At 35.4% G+C, this 16,820-nt stretch overlaps 2 protein-coding genes across 12 annotated transcripts in view; both read right to left on the bottom strand.

Annotated features, from left to right (window-relative positions):
- Positions 1 to 3,163, bottom strand: part of KIF14 (kinesin family member 14) — a 94,272-nt gene extending 91,109 nt beyond the window's left edge. For all 6 annotated transcript variants that reach the window (XM_087890038.1, XM_087890035.1, XM_087890036.1 and 3 more), the window contains exons 1-2: positions 3,055 to 3,163; positions 196 to 1,354 (exon numbers count right to left, since the gene is read on the bottom strand). In XM_087890038.1, the coding sequence (XP_087746164.1) occupies positions 196 to 1,226 (1,031 nt within the window). In that variant the 5' untranslated portion in view covers positions 1,227 to 1,354; positions 3,055 to 3,163. The remainder of the gene's footprint in view (positions 1 to 195; positions 1,355 to 3,054) is intronic.
- A 1,805-nt stretch (positions 3,164 to 4,968) lies between these two features.
- DDX59 (DEAD-box helicase 59) overlaps positions 4,969 to 16,820 on the bottom strand; it is a 34,998-nt gene continuing 23,146 nt past the window's right edge. For all 6 annotated transcript variants that reach the window (XM_034437429.3, XM_087890034.1, XM_034437424.3 and 3 more), the window contains exons 2-8: positions 13,738 to 14,558; positions 13,000 to 13,167; positions 11,572 to 11,661; positions 10,563 to 10,814; positions 9,632 to 9,784; positions 8,657 to 8,785; positions 4,969 to 7,434 (exon numbers count right to left, since the gene is read on the bottom strand). In XM_034437429.3, coding sequence (XP_034293320.2) covers positions 7,171 to 7,434; positions 8,657 to 8,785; positions 9,632 to 9,784; positions 10,563 to 10,814; positions 11,572 to 11,661; positions 13,000 to 13,167; positions 13,738 to 14,547 — 1,866 coding nt within the window. In that variant the 5' untranslated portion in view covers positions 14,548 to 14,558 and the 3' untranslated portion in view covers positions 4,969 to 7,170. The remainder of the gene's footprint in view (positions 7,435 to 8,656; positions 8,786 to 9,631; positions 9,785 to 10,562; positions 10,815 to 11,571; positions 11,662 to 12,999; positions 13,168 to 13,737; positions 14,559 to 16,820) is intronic.

Here is a 16,820-nt window from a genome sequence, read left to right as displayed (position 1 = left end):
ATGGGGAAATCTGAGAGTTGGAGTCCACAGACCTTAAAAAGTTGCTGAATTTGAGAAACCCTGGACTAGGGAAAGAGACAAGAAGAATAAAATTGGATAGCTCTTGTACATCACTTCAAGGGTGTCCATGATTATCATCATCTTGAAAGAAGATAATGCCTGGGTACAACTACAACGATCTGTGCAAAGACTTACCTGAAACTAAAGGGCCGTACTCTCACAGCCACAGTCACTTTACTATTTTCTATTTTCAAAGGATTGTCTTTAAAGGGCACGTTCTGCTTCATGCTGTCTTCTTTAACTGAAGCAGCTGGTTGAGCATATGTGGTATTTTCTTGGATCTTTCCCATTTTGCTTGGAGTGAATGCACCACAGCTTTCCTTTTGTGAGACTTGAAAGCAAGCCATCCTACTTTTTAAGGCAGAAGTGGCAGGAGTCTTGGCATACTGAACAGTCGATTTAAATACTTCTGCTGTATTTTTCCTTGGTGTCTTCTGCCTTTCCAAATATTCATTTTTAGTAACATTATTCTGCCGGTTTTCCATATCATTTGATTTACTGAACTTTCCAGATGTTTTTAATGCTGATATCTTACCATTAGGAGTAGTTGTGGTTAAGAGTAACAATCGAGAAATCTCATTTTGATTTTTAGAAGTAGCAGGCGTCCTGGGTTTTATGGGTGTGACATTCCCAGTAACATTACTATAATTTGTCTTCCCAGTAGCCTTAATAAGTAAAATATCACTGTTATTGCCTTTGGATGAAAATGGAGCATTATTACCTTTCAGTGGCAAGTATCCAGCATTTTCTGTTTTAGGTTCATAAATATTATTTGTCCTAGATTTCTCAGTTGATCTAGTTACAATTCGGGGCTGGAGGGTTAATCTTTCTTCCACTAGTGTACTATCACTGCCATGGATTTTATCTATATTGGATTCTCCTTTCCTCATTGCTCTTCCTCTTTGGAGGGTCATCTTGATTTCTGATGTATATGCAGGTAAAGCACTGGACAATTTGTTACAGGCAGAAACCACATAGGTTCTATTTATTTCTTTAGTCTTACTCAAAGGATGTAAAAGTGAACTGGTTCTCTCATATTCTAATACATGTGGTTTTAATTGTTGTCCAAATCCAGATGTTGAAGAGACATTTCCTGAGGGTTGTTTTTGTGAAGATCCATCAAGCTCACTAACGTGGCTTTTCTTAGGAATAGAAACAATAGACATTAAGACTAAATACTACTAACTCCAACTGTAGAACTGTAATTATCTCTATATAAGGTCTGCCTGAAAAAAAGAATTGGCATCTAATCTCACTTTCTTTATAATGTAAACAAAAGATGTCATGATGGCATCTGTAAAAAAAGAAAAAAACATTGTTATTTTCAGGTGAAAAAAAATCAAAAATAAAGTGTGAGGATTGTAGGTGGTAGCAATCAAATAACTAATAATTCTAGCTTATAAATACCTCTTAAATTTCAAATAAGACTGCACTGCTAGAAAGGGCTTATTACTGGTGGCATTTGTTTCTGACTAAATCATATTTATCATCTATTTTACAATATTTATAATCTTCCTTATTCCTAACATATTCAAATAGGGTACAACAAAGCTAAAGCAAAGAAAATTATAAAGCATATGCAATTAACATATTGCAATTTATGAGCATAACTGAACCCAGAATTTCTGTTACTAAGCAAAGCAGGTGTTAAGTGGTTAACTGAGTTACACTCAATTTTACAACTTTTTTTTTTTTGCTATGGTTGTTAATTGAATCATGTGGTCATTAAGCAATCCAACTTCCCACATTGACTTTGCTTGTTTGAAGATGGCTGGGACAGTTGCAAATGGTAATCACATGACCCCAGGACACCAGTTACCCAAGCACTCAAATTTTGATCACATGGCCATGGGGAAATTTCTATGGTTAAAAGTCACTTTTTTCATTATTGCTATAACTTCAATTACTAAATGAATGGCGGTATAAGTGAAGGACTACCTATAATATCTTTTTTCTCAAAAATCAAGGATAAAATTAAACTACTGTAAGCTAATGTCCAAATTCACAGTGGAATAAGATTTGGAACCCACTTACAAAATGTATCAAAGACAGGAATCTCTCTTCTTCCAGAGAAAGGATACTCCACAAAATGAGTGTTTCTACTGAAAAAGTATACAGCAGACTGAGATGTAAATGGGATATAAAAATCAAACTTTCAATCTGCTTTTCTTTAAAAATGAAGAAACGTGAAAATCATTTTTACCTCTTAAAACACAGTACTTCAGAATAGTGAATTCATTACAATATAGCAGCAAATGATACATTGATGGATTGCATGGAAAGGGGAGTTTCTGCAAATCAGGCTTATAAAACTACTGTACAATTATGAAAGTTGTACAAACCCCATCTTTTGATCTCAATCAATCTGTTATTGATATTGTTTTTGAAAAGGCCTGAATGCTTGATCCACGATCATAAAGTTGGTATCAAATTATAATTCCTTAAAATTCACTAAGAAAAAAAAAAACACCTGACAGAGTTTTCAAATTAAAGAAATCCTTCCTGAAGGGACTAAAAAAAATGTTTTTCAAACTTAGCAACTTTAAGATGGGTGAACTTCAATTCCCAGAATTCCCTAGCTAGCATGTGGACTGGGGAATTCTGGGAGTTGAAGTCCACACATCTTAGTTGCCAACTTTGAAAAACTCTGAACTGGAACAAGGATAGGCACTTCTGAATCTCCGGATGTTGTTAGCCTACAACTCCCACCATCTGTAGGGAGTACGGACGATGGCATTTGCACTAAAATTGCATTGAGATATTTGGGAACTCTCCAGTTCCTAAACCCGGCATTAGAAGAAACAATAACGGGGCTTCGTTTTCTCTTTAAAGTATTTCTCGCATGCCAAAAAAAAAAAAAAAAAGCGTGCTTCAAAACAGACCCAATTAAAGAAGCGGCGGGCTATAGAAATCTAGCAAGTCAATAAACAATCCCTCGAGTAAAGAAGGGGAAGGCACGTCCAGAAGTGATTTTTTTCGCGCGTTACTGCTTACCTGCCCTTCGACATTAAACCAACAGACTACCATTTCAGCTGCACCTCCGACTCTCTTTTTCGAATGCGCCGCGATGCTTGCTATTGGTGGAGAGGTTGCATGACATCACACGCGGCTCCGAAAGCGGAGAAGACCTGACGTAGTCAAAGAATCACTGCTCGGGCGCTATAGCGACACCTCTGGTTCTGAAGTGAACATTTCCCGTTGCTGACAACCGAGACTAAATGCTAAATGAGTCGAGTACCTGAGCCTGGTACTTGAATGCTTTTCTCTCTTCCCCATTTTAATGGGAAGATCCCTAAAGGGAGCCGGCTGAAAAATTACAGGAACTGCTTCAGGGTGGCTTTTCTATTCTTTTAACTTTCAACGGTAAAACTAAATAAAATTGCTGCTTGTGCCCGAAATCTCAGTAATAAAAATCACTCTTTTCTATGTACATAAGAGAAAGCTGCAACTGCGAAATGGACATCCCAAACTTTATTTCAGATGTTTGGAAATGTAGAAAACTAGCATATGGTCGAAGAGAAAAATATTAATTTCTTTAAATCTCCATATGAATAGGGGTGTGTGTGTGTACAGAATTAATAACAATAAATTATTTGATATCTTTAAGAGTCCCTTGGAAGATAACATAAAATGTATTATACCTTAAATTGGTATGTGTGTATGCGTTTAAATTTCATTTCCTGATATATTTGTTAAGTTATACAAGTTGATACCTAAGTCCAGCTATAATTGGCTTCAATTGGCCTTGTGATTGTATATCAGAGGCTAATAATTAGGTAACAGGATGGTGTCACCATTCAGGCACTCCTATCTAATGTCCAATTTTCAACAATTTTCAACTAACCCTTTCCATTCTTTTTTTCTAACATGATCTTTCTCTCCTCCAAACTTGCTTGAAAGACAGATGTCTATTCTACCTATGCAGATGATGCAACACTTTAAAGAATGCCAAACAGTCTTTAAAAAGCACTGATGGTCCTTGCATGGCGTTGCAAAGAAATGAGCTGTAACTCAGTTATTAGAAAATTAAAATTAAAAGCATTTTAAAATGTGTTGGTTCATAAAGAGAAAATAAGTATTGTATGTTAATATCTAGGACATTTATCCAATTAAGCACAATATTTGTTACGGTAATTGGAGGAAGTCTACTTGTCGTCGTCCTATATAAGCTCTCAGATGGCAGCTAGGTAGAATATGATCAGTATCTGCCAGGGAGCACTGCATTCATTCACATTGAGGGGAAGATACTCTGCCCCAGTTAAAGAGAGAGTCTTGGCAGATAAATTGTGAATCCAGCACTGGTTCTCCAGCACTGGCGGGTAGCATCAAAATCTGCTAATTTTTGGATAGGGTCAGTTATATTCTTTCTGGAGCCTGGAGGTTCACTAATCCAGTTTCCTTTCTGCCAGTTTCTGCAGTTATTGCACAACTGCTGTGCAGATATTGGAAGGGGGTGGGTTCCTGGATTTAAACCTCCCAATTGATAAGTATGGGATATCAGAATTCACCAGGTTTTAAAATGGAATTTGTAATTTAACATATAACTTATTGAATTTCTCATACCTTACAAAATTGACCATACATCTGCATATTATGTGTATCACACTATTATGTTCTTTCTATACAGCTTTACTGCTATCCATGTCTTTCATGCTAAATGCTAAACAAACAAACCAATAAATAAATATAAGAGCAGCCTTTCAAATCCCTAAGTGTCTCTAAAGCCATCTTTTAATTAGATGAAAGTAGAGCCTTGAGAGTGGCTAGCAAGAGTCAGTTATGGTCTAAATTAGCATATATTTTTTCAAATTTTTCAGTTTCCTTTTTTCACATTAAGACACTTAATTTTATAAAACTAGGACAATACAAATTTATTAAACAAAATCTAAATAAAGGGTTAGATCATGGTAGAATAAAAATATTAACTCTTTATTTGAATTTCATTAAAAAGTAAAGCAAAATAGAATGCCATTTTTCTTCTACAAATTAAAAAATGTGACAATTAAAAACTCATACAGCTTTATAACATGGGTTTTATAGACAGTTTGTTTGATGGTTGGTAGGTAGGTAGGTAGATATCACTTGAGAAGTCTATAACGCTTGAAAAGATGAAATGAAAGAGAAGAATAGAATTAGAAAGAATAGAATAGAATAGAATAGAATAGAATAGAATAGAATAGAATAGAATAGAATAGAATAGAATAGAATAGAATAGAATAGAATAGAATAGAATAGAATAGAATAGAATAGAATAGAACAGAATTCTTTCTTGGCCAAGTGTGATTGGACACACAAGGAATTTGTCTTTGGTGCATATGCTCTCAGTGTACATAAAAAGAAAAGATACATTCGTCAAGAATCATAAGGTACAATACTTAATGATAGTCATAGGGTACAAATAAGCAATTAAATGGATGAATAGCAACAAAATGGATTTAATTACAGCACCATTGGAAGACCTGAAGGACATGCTGGAAGTAGTCTATCTATGTGTTTGGTAAGAGTTGACACCAATTTGATTGCACAATTCAGTCAGTGTATCTCAAGTTCAAGATTTGTACTCCTTTTTTTCTTTTTAAAAGCACTCTACCTCCACTGTAATCATCAATATTCATTTTAAGCTGTTTTATACTGAGGTGAACTGTTGGGTCAGTCTCATCCAGCTTTCCCCAACTCAACTCTATGTCCTCCATAGGCCCATGCAAGTATATAATTATTTGTAATAAATAAACAATGTGCAGATGTAATCAAAAGAATTCCCAGCCAACATGAATACTGCCAAAAATCTGAGAAATTAACGTCCACCTATCTTGAAAATATCCAGACTGGGAAAGTCTGATCTAGCTCAACACTCATTATTGGCTAGATGTTGTCTTGCAAAGATTTGGTAAACTAGAAATCTGTTGCTGATATGCCTCCATTAACGATGCCTAAAATTGAAGCTCACACTACTTGTGTGTTAAATATGTATGCTGCTGCAGTTCTTCTGTACACTTGTATTACTGTTCAGTCAGGTAGCCAATAATCTTTGCATGTTTTAATGTCAAAACAAGAAACTCAATGGGTACAATTACTCATTCTAGAGATTTCTCATTACTAAATTGAATAGGTAACTAATCCAGACTCTAATGGGAGAAAAAGAATAGCTGGCTCAGAATCACGATCTTTCTGCCCCTTTTCAATTTCGGAGGCCCTTCCTGTCCAGGCAAGAAATCTGAAACATGTAAATTGAATTTATTTGCCCAATTAACTATCAGTCTGAACTGGGACTGGAAATAATTACTTGTAAGAAAAAAAGATTAATCTCCCCTGTACTATAATGGGCCTGCCCCTTAATCCTACCTAACAGATACAACTGAATAAATAATATCTTTCAGAAGTATTTGACCAGTTTCTTGTCTCAACATCTTTTGAATTTGAACTTAAATGTACATTTTAAATAAGTTTAACACTAGCAGAGCCTTTATTTTAATCCATACTTCAGTTACTCTCTATGCTTCCTACAGTTTTTTGCTTTTCCAAGCTCTAACTAGCCACTTCAAGAAATAAATTCAGAACTAATTGCTTATTTTGCACAAAGCATTTCAGTTCACCAGGCACATCTTAAATTAGATCATGACTGCTTAAATACCACCTTTACCCTCAGATTTGGCAGGATTATTTGCTAATAAATAAATGAATATATGGAATTCTGTAATATTTGGTAACGGTGAATGAGATTTCCTGATTCCGTTTCTCTACATATATTGCACTAAACCCAGCCATTGAAAATACATATGTATTTTGCCATTTAACCTGAGGTCTAAGCCCTTAATGAAATACTGTATAAAATGACCAAAGATAAATCATTATCTCCAGTTAACAAAATTAATCTCTTGCTAAAATAGCACTCTTGATACCTCATAAGTATGGAGATGTATAAACTGTCAGCTCTCACCAAAATTAAACATCGTTTTAAATGGAAAAAAAAATATCTTGCATAACTCTCTCATTTTGAATTAATGGGGCTACAAACTTATGTTTTTATTGAAGCACATCCATAGAAATGGATTAAAATTTTGTATATAAAACAAGTTAACATAAACAAATTATATTTTTAAATATAGCCTGTTACTTTTGAGACGTACTTTTATCATGTTTTCTAATAATGTCCATAAGATTATCCCCAGTTACAAGATTACTCTGATGATCTTTGCTCCTCAATTGTTCTTTCCGCTTTTGGTCATGTAAATATGGAGAATTTAATAACTGAGGTGGGAGAATGGTGCCAGTTGGTTTAACTCGCTTTACCACATCCCAGAAAAGTCTCTTGCTGTTATTATTAATAAATGTAATTGCAGTTCCATTGTGACCCAACCGACCTGCTCTTCCAACCTAAAAAAGGAAAAGCAAAGGTACTTAAAATCAACGATAAATGTTATAGGTAACTATACAGATAGACCTCGACTTGCAGCCACAATTCTAACCAAAATTTCCATTGTACGCCAGTGTGATCATAAAGCAAGTCATCACACAACTGGACCTGAATATTACAACTGTTTTTATCATAAAAGTTCAAGCAAATTACTTCACCGTTAACTAAATCATTCAGTTGTTAAATGAATCATTTGACTATTAATAAAACCTGGTTTCCTCAAATGACTTTACTTGTTGGGAGCTAAGTGAGGTTGCAAATCGCAATCACATGACAACACACTGCAACTGTCTTAAATATGTGCCAGTTCCCAAGCATCTGAATTGCAATCATGTGCACAGTGGTAACTTCAAAGGCAGATCGTAAGTCACTTTTCTGAAGCTGTTGTTACTTCAAACCATAATTAAACAAATGGCCATAAGTCAAGGACTCCCTGTACAATATATATATATATATAATTACGAATGATTAAATTGACTAACATTTCAGTCATGGACAAAGGGACAATACAATACAGTGCAATATTTATTTGGTTAATGACCAGCAAAATTTAAAAAACAAAAACAGTGTAACAAATAGATACAATAATACTAAGCAACTAACAAAATAAATCACGTTTTCATGTTTTATGATCACGTAAGCTACTTCAGGGGGTTTTTGCCAGAGTAATTGACACATCACAAAACAATGTTGCTCACTGTATTTTAATTAGCTTTAGTAAAGACATTGTTTAAATGAATGTACCCAAAAGTGCCTTTCAAAAATCAACTGGACTTTCTCAGGTTTTTTTCTTGAAAACATTCCACTTTTGCAAAATATTTTCAAGAAAAAGCTAAATCCAGTTGCCTTTTGAAAAGCACCTTTGGGACCCACTGACCTGGATGATTGAGAATCTCCATAGATATTGAAATGAATGTTGGTTCTCTTACCTGTTTCTTCAAAATGTGCTTGGAAAACTACAATTCATTGTTTATACCTATAGCATGATACAGAACATAGCTCTTTAGGCACTCTTTAAAATGTGTAATGTACTCAAGAGTGAACTTCTAATTTGAAAAGTCCTTCTTCCACGGTCCATTTTGTATCATCAAGCACTTTGTAGGACTTTTGAGCAATGAGGCTTGTTTTTTGTTGAAACATTCAATATTACACTATGCCTTTTAAATCAAAAAGTGTATTTACCTGGTGCACATATTCATCCATGCTAGATGGCATGTCAAAATTCACCACCAGCTTAATATTGACAAGGTCAAGTCCACGCCCAAGGACTCCGGTGCTTACTACAACTTCATATTTCCCTTGCAATAATCCCTAGCACAAGGAAAATATAATCATTATTTTCATCAATAGAAATATACCTTTCAAAATTAGAAAGGCAAAAAGTCTGAATACATTTCAAAGAAAACAAAAACAGTAGTTGAATATTAAGGAAAAAGAAGCGTCTATGTAATTTTATAAAGTTGAAAGTATTTTACCTGTGAGACATTTCCTGTGAACTTAAATTCCCAAACCTGATTCCATAGCTGCTTTAGCCAACATGATGAATCTTCAGATATATTTTGTGATATGAAAAATAACTTTCATCTAAAAGGAAACTCACTAAGGGGTCAATCTCAAACTCTCTACCTAATAGCTATGTGTACCGTGTATAGAGGAACAGTTCTCAAATATTTTGGTCTCAAGACTGAGAACCCCAAAGAGCTTTGGTTTATAAGGGTTGTAGCTACTGTATCGATATTTAACAGATTAACAGAGTTGGAAGGGACCTTATAGGTCATCTAGTCCAACCCCCCGCTCAAGCAGGAGACCCTACACCATTTCTGGCAGTCCAAACTTTTCTTGAAAGTCTCAAGTGATAAAGCTCCCACAACTTCCAAAGGCAAGCTGTTCCACTGGTTGATTGCTCTCACTGTCAGAAAGCTCCTCCTCATTTCTAGGTTGAATCTCTTCTTGGTCAGATTCCATCCATTATTCCTTGATTGGCATTCAGGTGCTTTGGAGGATTTACTATATTAGAAATTAAAACTGAGAAATTTTGAAATATTTTACTTTGCAGAACCCCAGAAGTCCTCAAACCACACTTTGGGAAACCCTGGTTTAGAGTTCTTTAACCATAGATTTAGCTAGTTTTAAGGTAGGCCCCAGATGTTTACAAACCTGTAAAATTGCAGTTCTTTCTGACTGTGATTTCTCAGCATGCATCGATGTTGTCTGTAAACCTGTGATTTTATGAACAGCATTACTCAGAAGATCAGCACCCAACTTACATTCCACAAATACCAGTACCGGAGGCTTAAAAAGTTTCTTATCCTAAAAAAGAGGAGGACAGGGAGACCACAGTGAGCATAGGGTAAAAAAAGATTAATTAATTTACCAAAAAACCAAAAAAAGATAAATGGAATAGCGTGAGATTTAGTGGTGGTAAGTAAAGCAAAGAAAGTATCCAACTATTTTCCAATATTACTAAGCCTGAAGTAATAATGCTTCAAATATTTTTCGAATAGTAAAAAGAATGCAAATATCAGTAATTATTTTCTATTACTATAGTTTTTTTAAAATGCTTTTAACACCATGAGGATTCCGACCAAATCAAAAGAGATGTTTAAATTCTCACCAGCCCAAAGGTGGTGTGTTTTAGTTTCTTATGAAGGAAACATGCCACAATACAAATTCTTTTAACACTCTTATGAAAACTATGTACAGTATAGCATAGCATGATTTCTATTCAAACGTAGCTAAAATGCCTTGGAGTATGGCCATAAATTCTTTGAATATTAGCTGTTACTTAATTTAAATAGCTTCCATCATCACAGGTTCACACACACCTACCGGGCCCCATCCCCAAATAACACACATATATACATATACATACATACATGCAGTAATATGCAAGTCTACATAACCAACAAGATTGCTACTATCAATATTTCAGCAGAGAAATTGCCCAAGAAGAATAGATTTATGGTTTTAATGGCTACATTTCCAGGAACAAAATTGATTACAGCAATGGTTCTAGCGCATTTCCCCCCCCAAATATTTATGGTTGATGAAAAGAAACAAAGATTTGTCTTTCCATGAGAGTACTAACATTTAATATTTCAAAAAGCTTTTTCTTTTTGGAAGGCTCTTCTATCCACAAAATAATCTGGCGAATATTGGAACACGGCAGATTCTTTTCTCCGACTGTAATTTTCACTGGATTCTGCAGAAGTCGGCTTGCCAGCTGTTCAATGCTTAAAGGCATTGTGGCTGACACCAAGAGGGTTTGATGATCATTGGGAATATTTTCCAAAATTTCTAACACCTGCTGCTGGAAGCCCATCTTTAACATGGTATCAACCTATTTTAAACAAAAAAAATGGATTAATGTTTTTTTTTGTTGTTGTTGTTGAAGATGAGTGAAAACATTATTTTACATTGATTAGCAACATCTGTCTGGGCTTTCAGATCAGCACTTCCCAAACTTAACTATTTCAGTATTGTGAGAAGTTCATCTCCCAGCAATAATCATGCTAGCTGATGGTTCTGAATGTCAATGCCCATAAAGAGAGAAAGTGCAGTCTTTTAGATAGCGGTTGTAGTGGAAAATACATATTACAGTAGTGCTTCTTTGAGTAACAAAGAACCTAGCTAGGAAGTACATATTCCCAGTATCTCGAATTATGTCTCTTTTCTGCCCACTGCTTCTGTCAACAATAATTATGTTGAACAGTCCAGCATGAAACTGGACTGAAATTTGATCTATTTCAATGCCCACCAAAGTAGGTGAAAGTAACCCTTTTATATACTCAGCTGTCTCTTTGCCAAGAAAATCTTCAGTTGTAATTTGTAACTGCTGGAACATTATCTTCAAAAGTTGACAGATGAAAAGGTCATGAGATACTACTGAATTACATGTCAAGCTAAATTAATCCAAACATGCTAAAAATCTAATCATGCATAAACTACAGTATTAAAACTGTAATATTTTGCCCACCGTGGTCTACAATGCATAGTTACCGTAAAGAAAAAGAGTCATTTAACTCCCCTCCTCAAAATAGAGGACTCATTACACTAGTGACTATCCACACATTTTTTGAAAAATAATACACACTTACCTCATCAACAACCGCAATTTTAATATTATGAAGTTGAATAGAGGATTGCTTTAGAATTTCTCGGAGCCTTCCAGGTGTTGCTATGATTACCTAAAATAAAGGCAGGAAATACAAATAATAGAAAATAAATTCATTGTTATTACAAATTCCAACAAACTTATTAAATCAAATATCAAAGGTGAAAAAAATGTTTAAATTTGAAAAACAGGATTTTTCACAGCACATGGAACATAAAATTACTTAGATTTGCTTGGAGATGGATATAGTGGTTCTGTGGAAGTAGTTGAGACATGGATCGAAGTGATTATCTGGGAAAAGTTTGATCCTATTACTGGAGAAAAAGGACAGATTCCTTGGACCTCTGTGTTTACCAGTATTTGAGATCCATGCCCTTCTTGGTTGGTATGTGGCTGTGTCCAAAAGTGAATACTTTTAAGAGAAAGAGTGATCCTGCCTGCATTTAAGGAAGTTGAAGAAACCATTTGGGAACCAAACTGTGATGGATAAGTTCTGGCCTGTCTTCATTTTCATTTTAAGGGATGGTTGTTAAGAAGGGTGTCATGCTGCAGTTAAAAGGGCCTAGCATTGATCACATTTGTTACTGATCTATGGTAAACTTAGGTGGAAATGGTACATCAATCCTGGTTCTCCTTAATCTCTCAGAAGCCTTCAATACTATTGATCAGCGTATCTTTATGAACAAACTCAGGGGGGTGGAAATGGAGAAGAGATCTAATCCAAGACTCTTGCTTTATGTGGTAGCTGGTGCAGAGTAGAAGTATTATGTGTGGACCTATCAATGCACATACAGAACTACCTATGCTGCTGCTTTCTGGACCAGCTGAAGCTTCTGAGTGAGCACTAAAGGCAGACCCATGTAGAACGCACACTGCAGTAATCCAATCACTTGATTAAAATGTGAGTAACTTTGAAGAAAACTTGCAGATCCAGGAATGGGTAAAATTAGTGTACAAGATGGTGCTGTGCTAGACTCTTCAAGCCACAGCTGTTACTTAACTCTTTGAGCAAGAACTGTGAGTCCTACAAGGAACTGCATTACTGTCAGCAACATTAGAGAGCAAATACCACAAAATTCTCTATGCTAAAAGGCTTTGTCTTTGTAAAGATGGAAGCAATGAATTATGGACCACCTCTTGCTTTACTGCAACTTTTATAGTATCACAAGACTGTATTTTGTTTTATGAAGTTTGGGTGTTTTACTCATAACGAAGTTTTAATTTGCTGAGTGAATGAATGAAGGAGAAGGGGGGGGAAAGTTAATTTTCTTTTTCCTTTATGGTCCAGCTTTGAAAATAATATCTGATATTCTGGAAATTGCCAGTAAAATAGAGACACCATTTCAATCAGGTTCTCTGACTGCATTAAATGCTCATTCAGACCTTAAGGATACAGCGTAACATGATTTACCTTAACATTTTGCTTCAGGCGATGAAGCTGGGGCGGTAAAGGCAATCCTCCAACCAGAAGAACAGTTCTCATATTTGGTAGACCAATCATGAGCTCTTTAGCTTGCTTCTCTATCTGTATAGCTAATTCTCTTGTCGGTGTCAGAATAAGAGCAGACAAAGTGTCAGCCTTAAAAAGGACAAAAAACAAATAATAGGTTACTGATTTTTTTTCTTTGATTAAAAATTTCAGAAAAATAAAATGTGAGGGGTTAATTTATAGCAAACCAACTCAACACCATCACTACATCCATAGTTAATCTAGTGATGTCAGTGGTTATACCATGTATATCATATTGGAGCGGTATACACCACTACACCAATATTCTGCCTTAAGTGCAGAAGTGAGAGCAAGTGGAAGGAAAGGAGTCATTTGAAGATGGGAAGGAAGATTTGCTTATGCTTTCATTATAATAATTATGCTTTTTTTTTAAATCCAGTCTTCAGATGTATTAACATTTAAATTGTCCAGGTATAAATTTCTTTCACAAAACATGTTCAGGTGAATATCACAAATATAATCATATATTTTAAGTGAGATGACAGAAAGACAAAACCTAATTTTTTTAAAAAAAATTATATGTAGTTTCTCTGGAAAACAACAAAGTTTGAGATCTTATGCAGAATTTCTCAAATGTTTTGGAATGCTCTGAACAATTCTTCTTAATAAACATGGATCCTCTCAATGAACAAAGGTTACCTCTTCTGAAGCTTTAATTATAACAGGAAGCAGGAAAGCTGCAGTTTTCCCTGAGCCGGTGTCAGCAGTTGCCACAATATCCCTGCCCTGTAACCCAACTGGAATCATCTGCATCTGGACAGGGGTTGGGACTTCATAGCCTGCTTTTTTTAAATTGCTGCTGAGAATTTCTGGGAAGCCACAATGTTCAAACTCAACAATGGGTCTTGCAACTCCTTGCCCTTCAACAGCTATGCCCAGCTGCTGTTTTAAACTTTCAATCTGTTCATCCTCAAGGCTTAACAGGAATTCGTTCTCTTCATACGCATAAGCAGCATCAGGGAAGGTGGGCTGAGAGATGGCTTGTTCACTCTTAGTAGGCTTTGAGCTTTCCTCCTCTCCTTTGAATTGTAGAAGGTGCTTGGCTTTACATTCCAAACTACATACATCTTCATCAGTCTTGTCACAGATGTACTCGCCATACCGACCACAGACCACGCATACAGGTTCCCCAGATTGTGGCCAGCGCTGAGTTTTACTGAAAGATTTTATGGGTTCTTCTGTATTACAAGAGTCCTCATTGTTTTCTGACTCTGATTCAGTAAGGGCCAGAGTTGAATCTAAAAATATCTGTGGCACACTGTGTCCTTCTATTGATTTCAGTGAATCAGTCTCAACATTTGCTGCATTTATGATGTCAGAACTAGAATCTCCAAGTTCTGTAGGCTTTTCAGATGCAGATTCATTTTGGGAAGATTTGGATTTTTTTGCGACACAACACTCCTCATCAACAGCATTCCTCTTGACTTTGAGAGATCTGGGAACAAACATTCTTCAACAACCTATCATGACAATATACAATCATTAGAACTGGCAATCTTCTGACACATTAACATTTCCATATGATTCAGCAAGGGAACAGGAAGCTCAAAGAATAGATTATTCTCCATTTGTACAGGAGCAAGTTTATTTGAATTGGAATCATATAAGCTGTGGTTAGAGTCTATTAATTTTATCATGTGGAAGAGTTATTTAAACCTGGAATTCATGGATCGTTTTACAGCATTTAAATAAGATAACTAAATAAGTTAGAAAAGTAGCATAGTAGTGAGTTAATCTTGCAAGTAAAACCCATTACCTTTTAAGACAGGGGTGTCAAACTGGTGACCTGCGGGCCGGATGCATCACGCACAGACCATGCCCACCCCAGCTCCATGAAGGCAAAAAACATCACAATGTCACATGATATCAACGCGACACAGTAAGTTTGACACCTGTTTTCTAAGAAATGGGTTTTTTTTTAATCAAATCCATCCATAAATATTTTTCTGATAATGGAAACAATGAGCATAGCTTTAGATTGATTTTCTCTTTTATTTATGGAGCTATGAAGGGCTGCAATGGCTCCAGTTTCAACAGGGAGAAATAAAATATCTGGGAATTTTGTTGGAACAGCTATTTAACTAGCAGAGACTGAGGTAATAGGAAAGAACATTGTGTCATTAAATACAAAGCATCCTCCATTGCTTTGTAGACAATGCTCATAGTTCAGTATTTGTTTAAAAGACTGAGGCAAACATTTATTTCTAAATTAATAATATAATCTCTGTCTCAGAATCTAAAATTAGCAAACTGTTTCTTAAAGCAACTCAGTACTGTACCAAATCAGTAATATATTGTTCTTCAAATACAAAGCACCCATTGCTTAGAAGCAATACAGTTATAACCCAAGGTCATTTTCATTGAAAATAAAATAATATTTTGTATCAATGGCAAGTAAAACTGAGGCCCCACTCATTTTCTTTTCCAGCTCCAAGCCTCACTATGGTATTTCCTCCATTCCCCGTATTACATGCATCAAAAAGTTATCCTGAATTATACATTATCTTAATGTCAGTTTATCCCCACTGAGCCTCTGAAATAGGATTTACAAGTTGAGTGACTAAATCAGCACATCCTCACGTTAACCCAAATGTTCTATTCTGCTTCACTGCCTGTTTCTTTCTATGAAATTAAAAAAAGAAAATCCCAAATGTTCACACAGGCTGACCTTTTCCAGCCTTTCTTTATTATGTGTCCTCTGGAACTGACACAGAATAAATGAACCATGATGTTTGTTAAAACTAGATGTTGCTAATCTCATGTTTTCAGATGGAGAGAAGAACGGTTGTCTGCACCTTTAACTTTCTCCTTTACTAATATTACTTGATAACAGTTGTTTTTAAACAGATTACGAGTAGCAGTTAATATCTCCCTTATAATTCCTATAAAGATGGTTCCATGAAAAATGAGGAAATAACTAGCATTAAAATCATAAAGGCTAAAACGACTTCTAAATAAGACCCACTACTTCATCAATTAATTAACTTTATCACAGTTATCATAAGACATGAATTTTGATTTACAGTATTTATAAAATAACACTGCTGAGGAAAAAGAAAAAAGGCTGTTTTCGTGCACCTTACACGTATACAATATATGCTGTTCTGAATTTAAAACAGGGTGGGCCTTAATTTTCATTCTTATTTTAATCCAATCTAAGGTCCATTTATCGGAGCCAGGTTCGTGGACCAAGAGGGTTTAAAACTAACTATAAAATGAAATTAAATGTGTTGAAAAGAAATGTCTTAAATTGAGACAGAGAGAGAGAGAGAGGGAGATTCTAAAAATAATAAAAATCAGCGGAACCATATTCTGTGCATCGCAGGTCAATGTATTAATCAAAAATGTAATGTGTAATTAGAGAGCCACACACAGATCGGGGTCAAAGCAACAAAAAACGGCAAAGTAGTCATGCCATAATAGCAATAGCATTTAGACTTAGCAATAGCATTTAGACTAGACACAAGAGCAGTTTTTTCCCGAACGCCATCACTCTGCTAAACAAATAATTCCCTCAACACTGTCAAACTATTCACTAAGGCTGCATTACTATTTACCTTCTCATCGTTCCTATCACCCATCTCCTCCCACTTATGACTGTACGACTGTAACCTTGTTGCTGGTATCCTTAAGATTTATATTGACTGTTTCCCTGTGACTATCATGAAGGTGTTGTACCTTATGATTCTTGACCGATGTATCTTTTCTTTTATGTACACCGA

This window comes from Pantherophis guttatus, chromosome 3 (assembly GCF_059756535.1).
Source record: "Pantherophis guttatus breed Tessera chromosome 3, ASM5975653v1, whole genome shotgun sequence".
NCBI classification, from domain to species: domain Eukaryota; kingdom Metazoa; phylum Chordata; class Lepidosauria; order Squamata; family Colubridae; genus Pantherophis; species Pantherophis guttatus.
The sequence above is the reverse complement of the archived record's forward strand: the minus strand, read 5'-3'. Positions and strand labels throughout refer to the sequence as shown.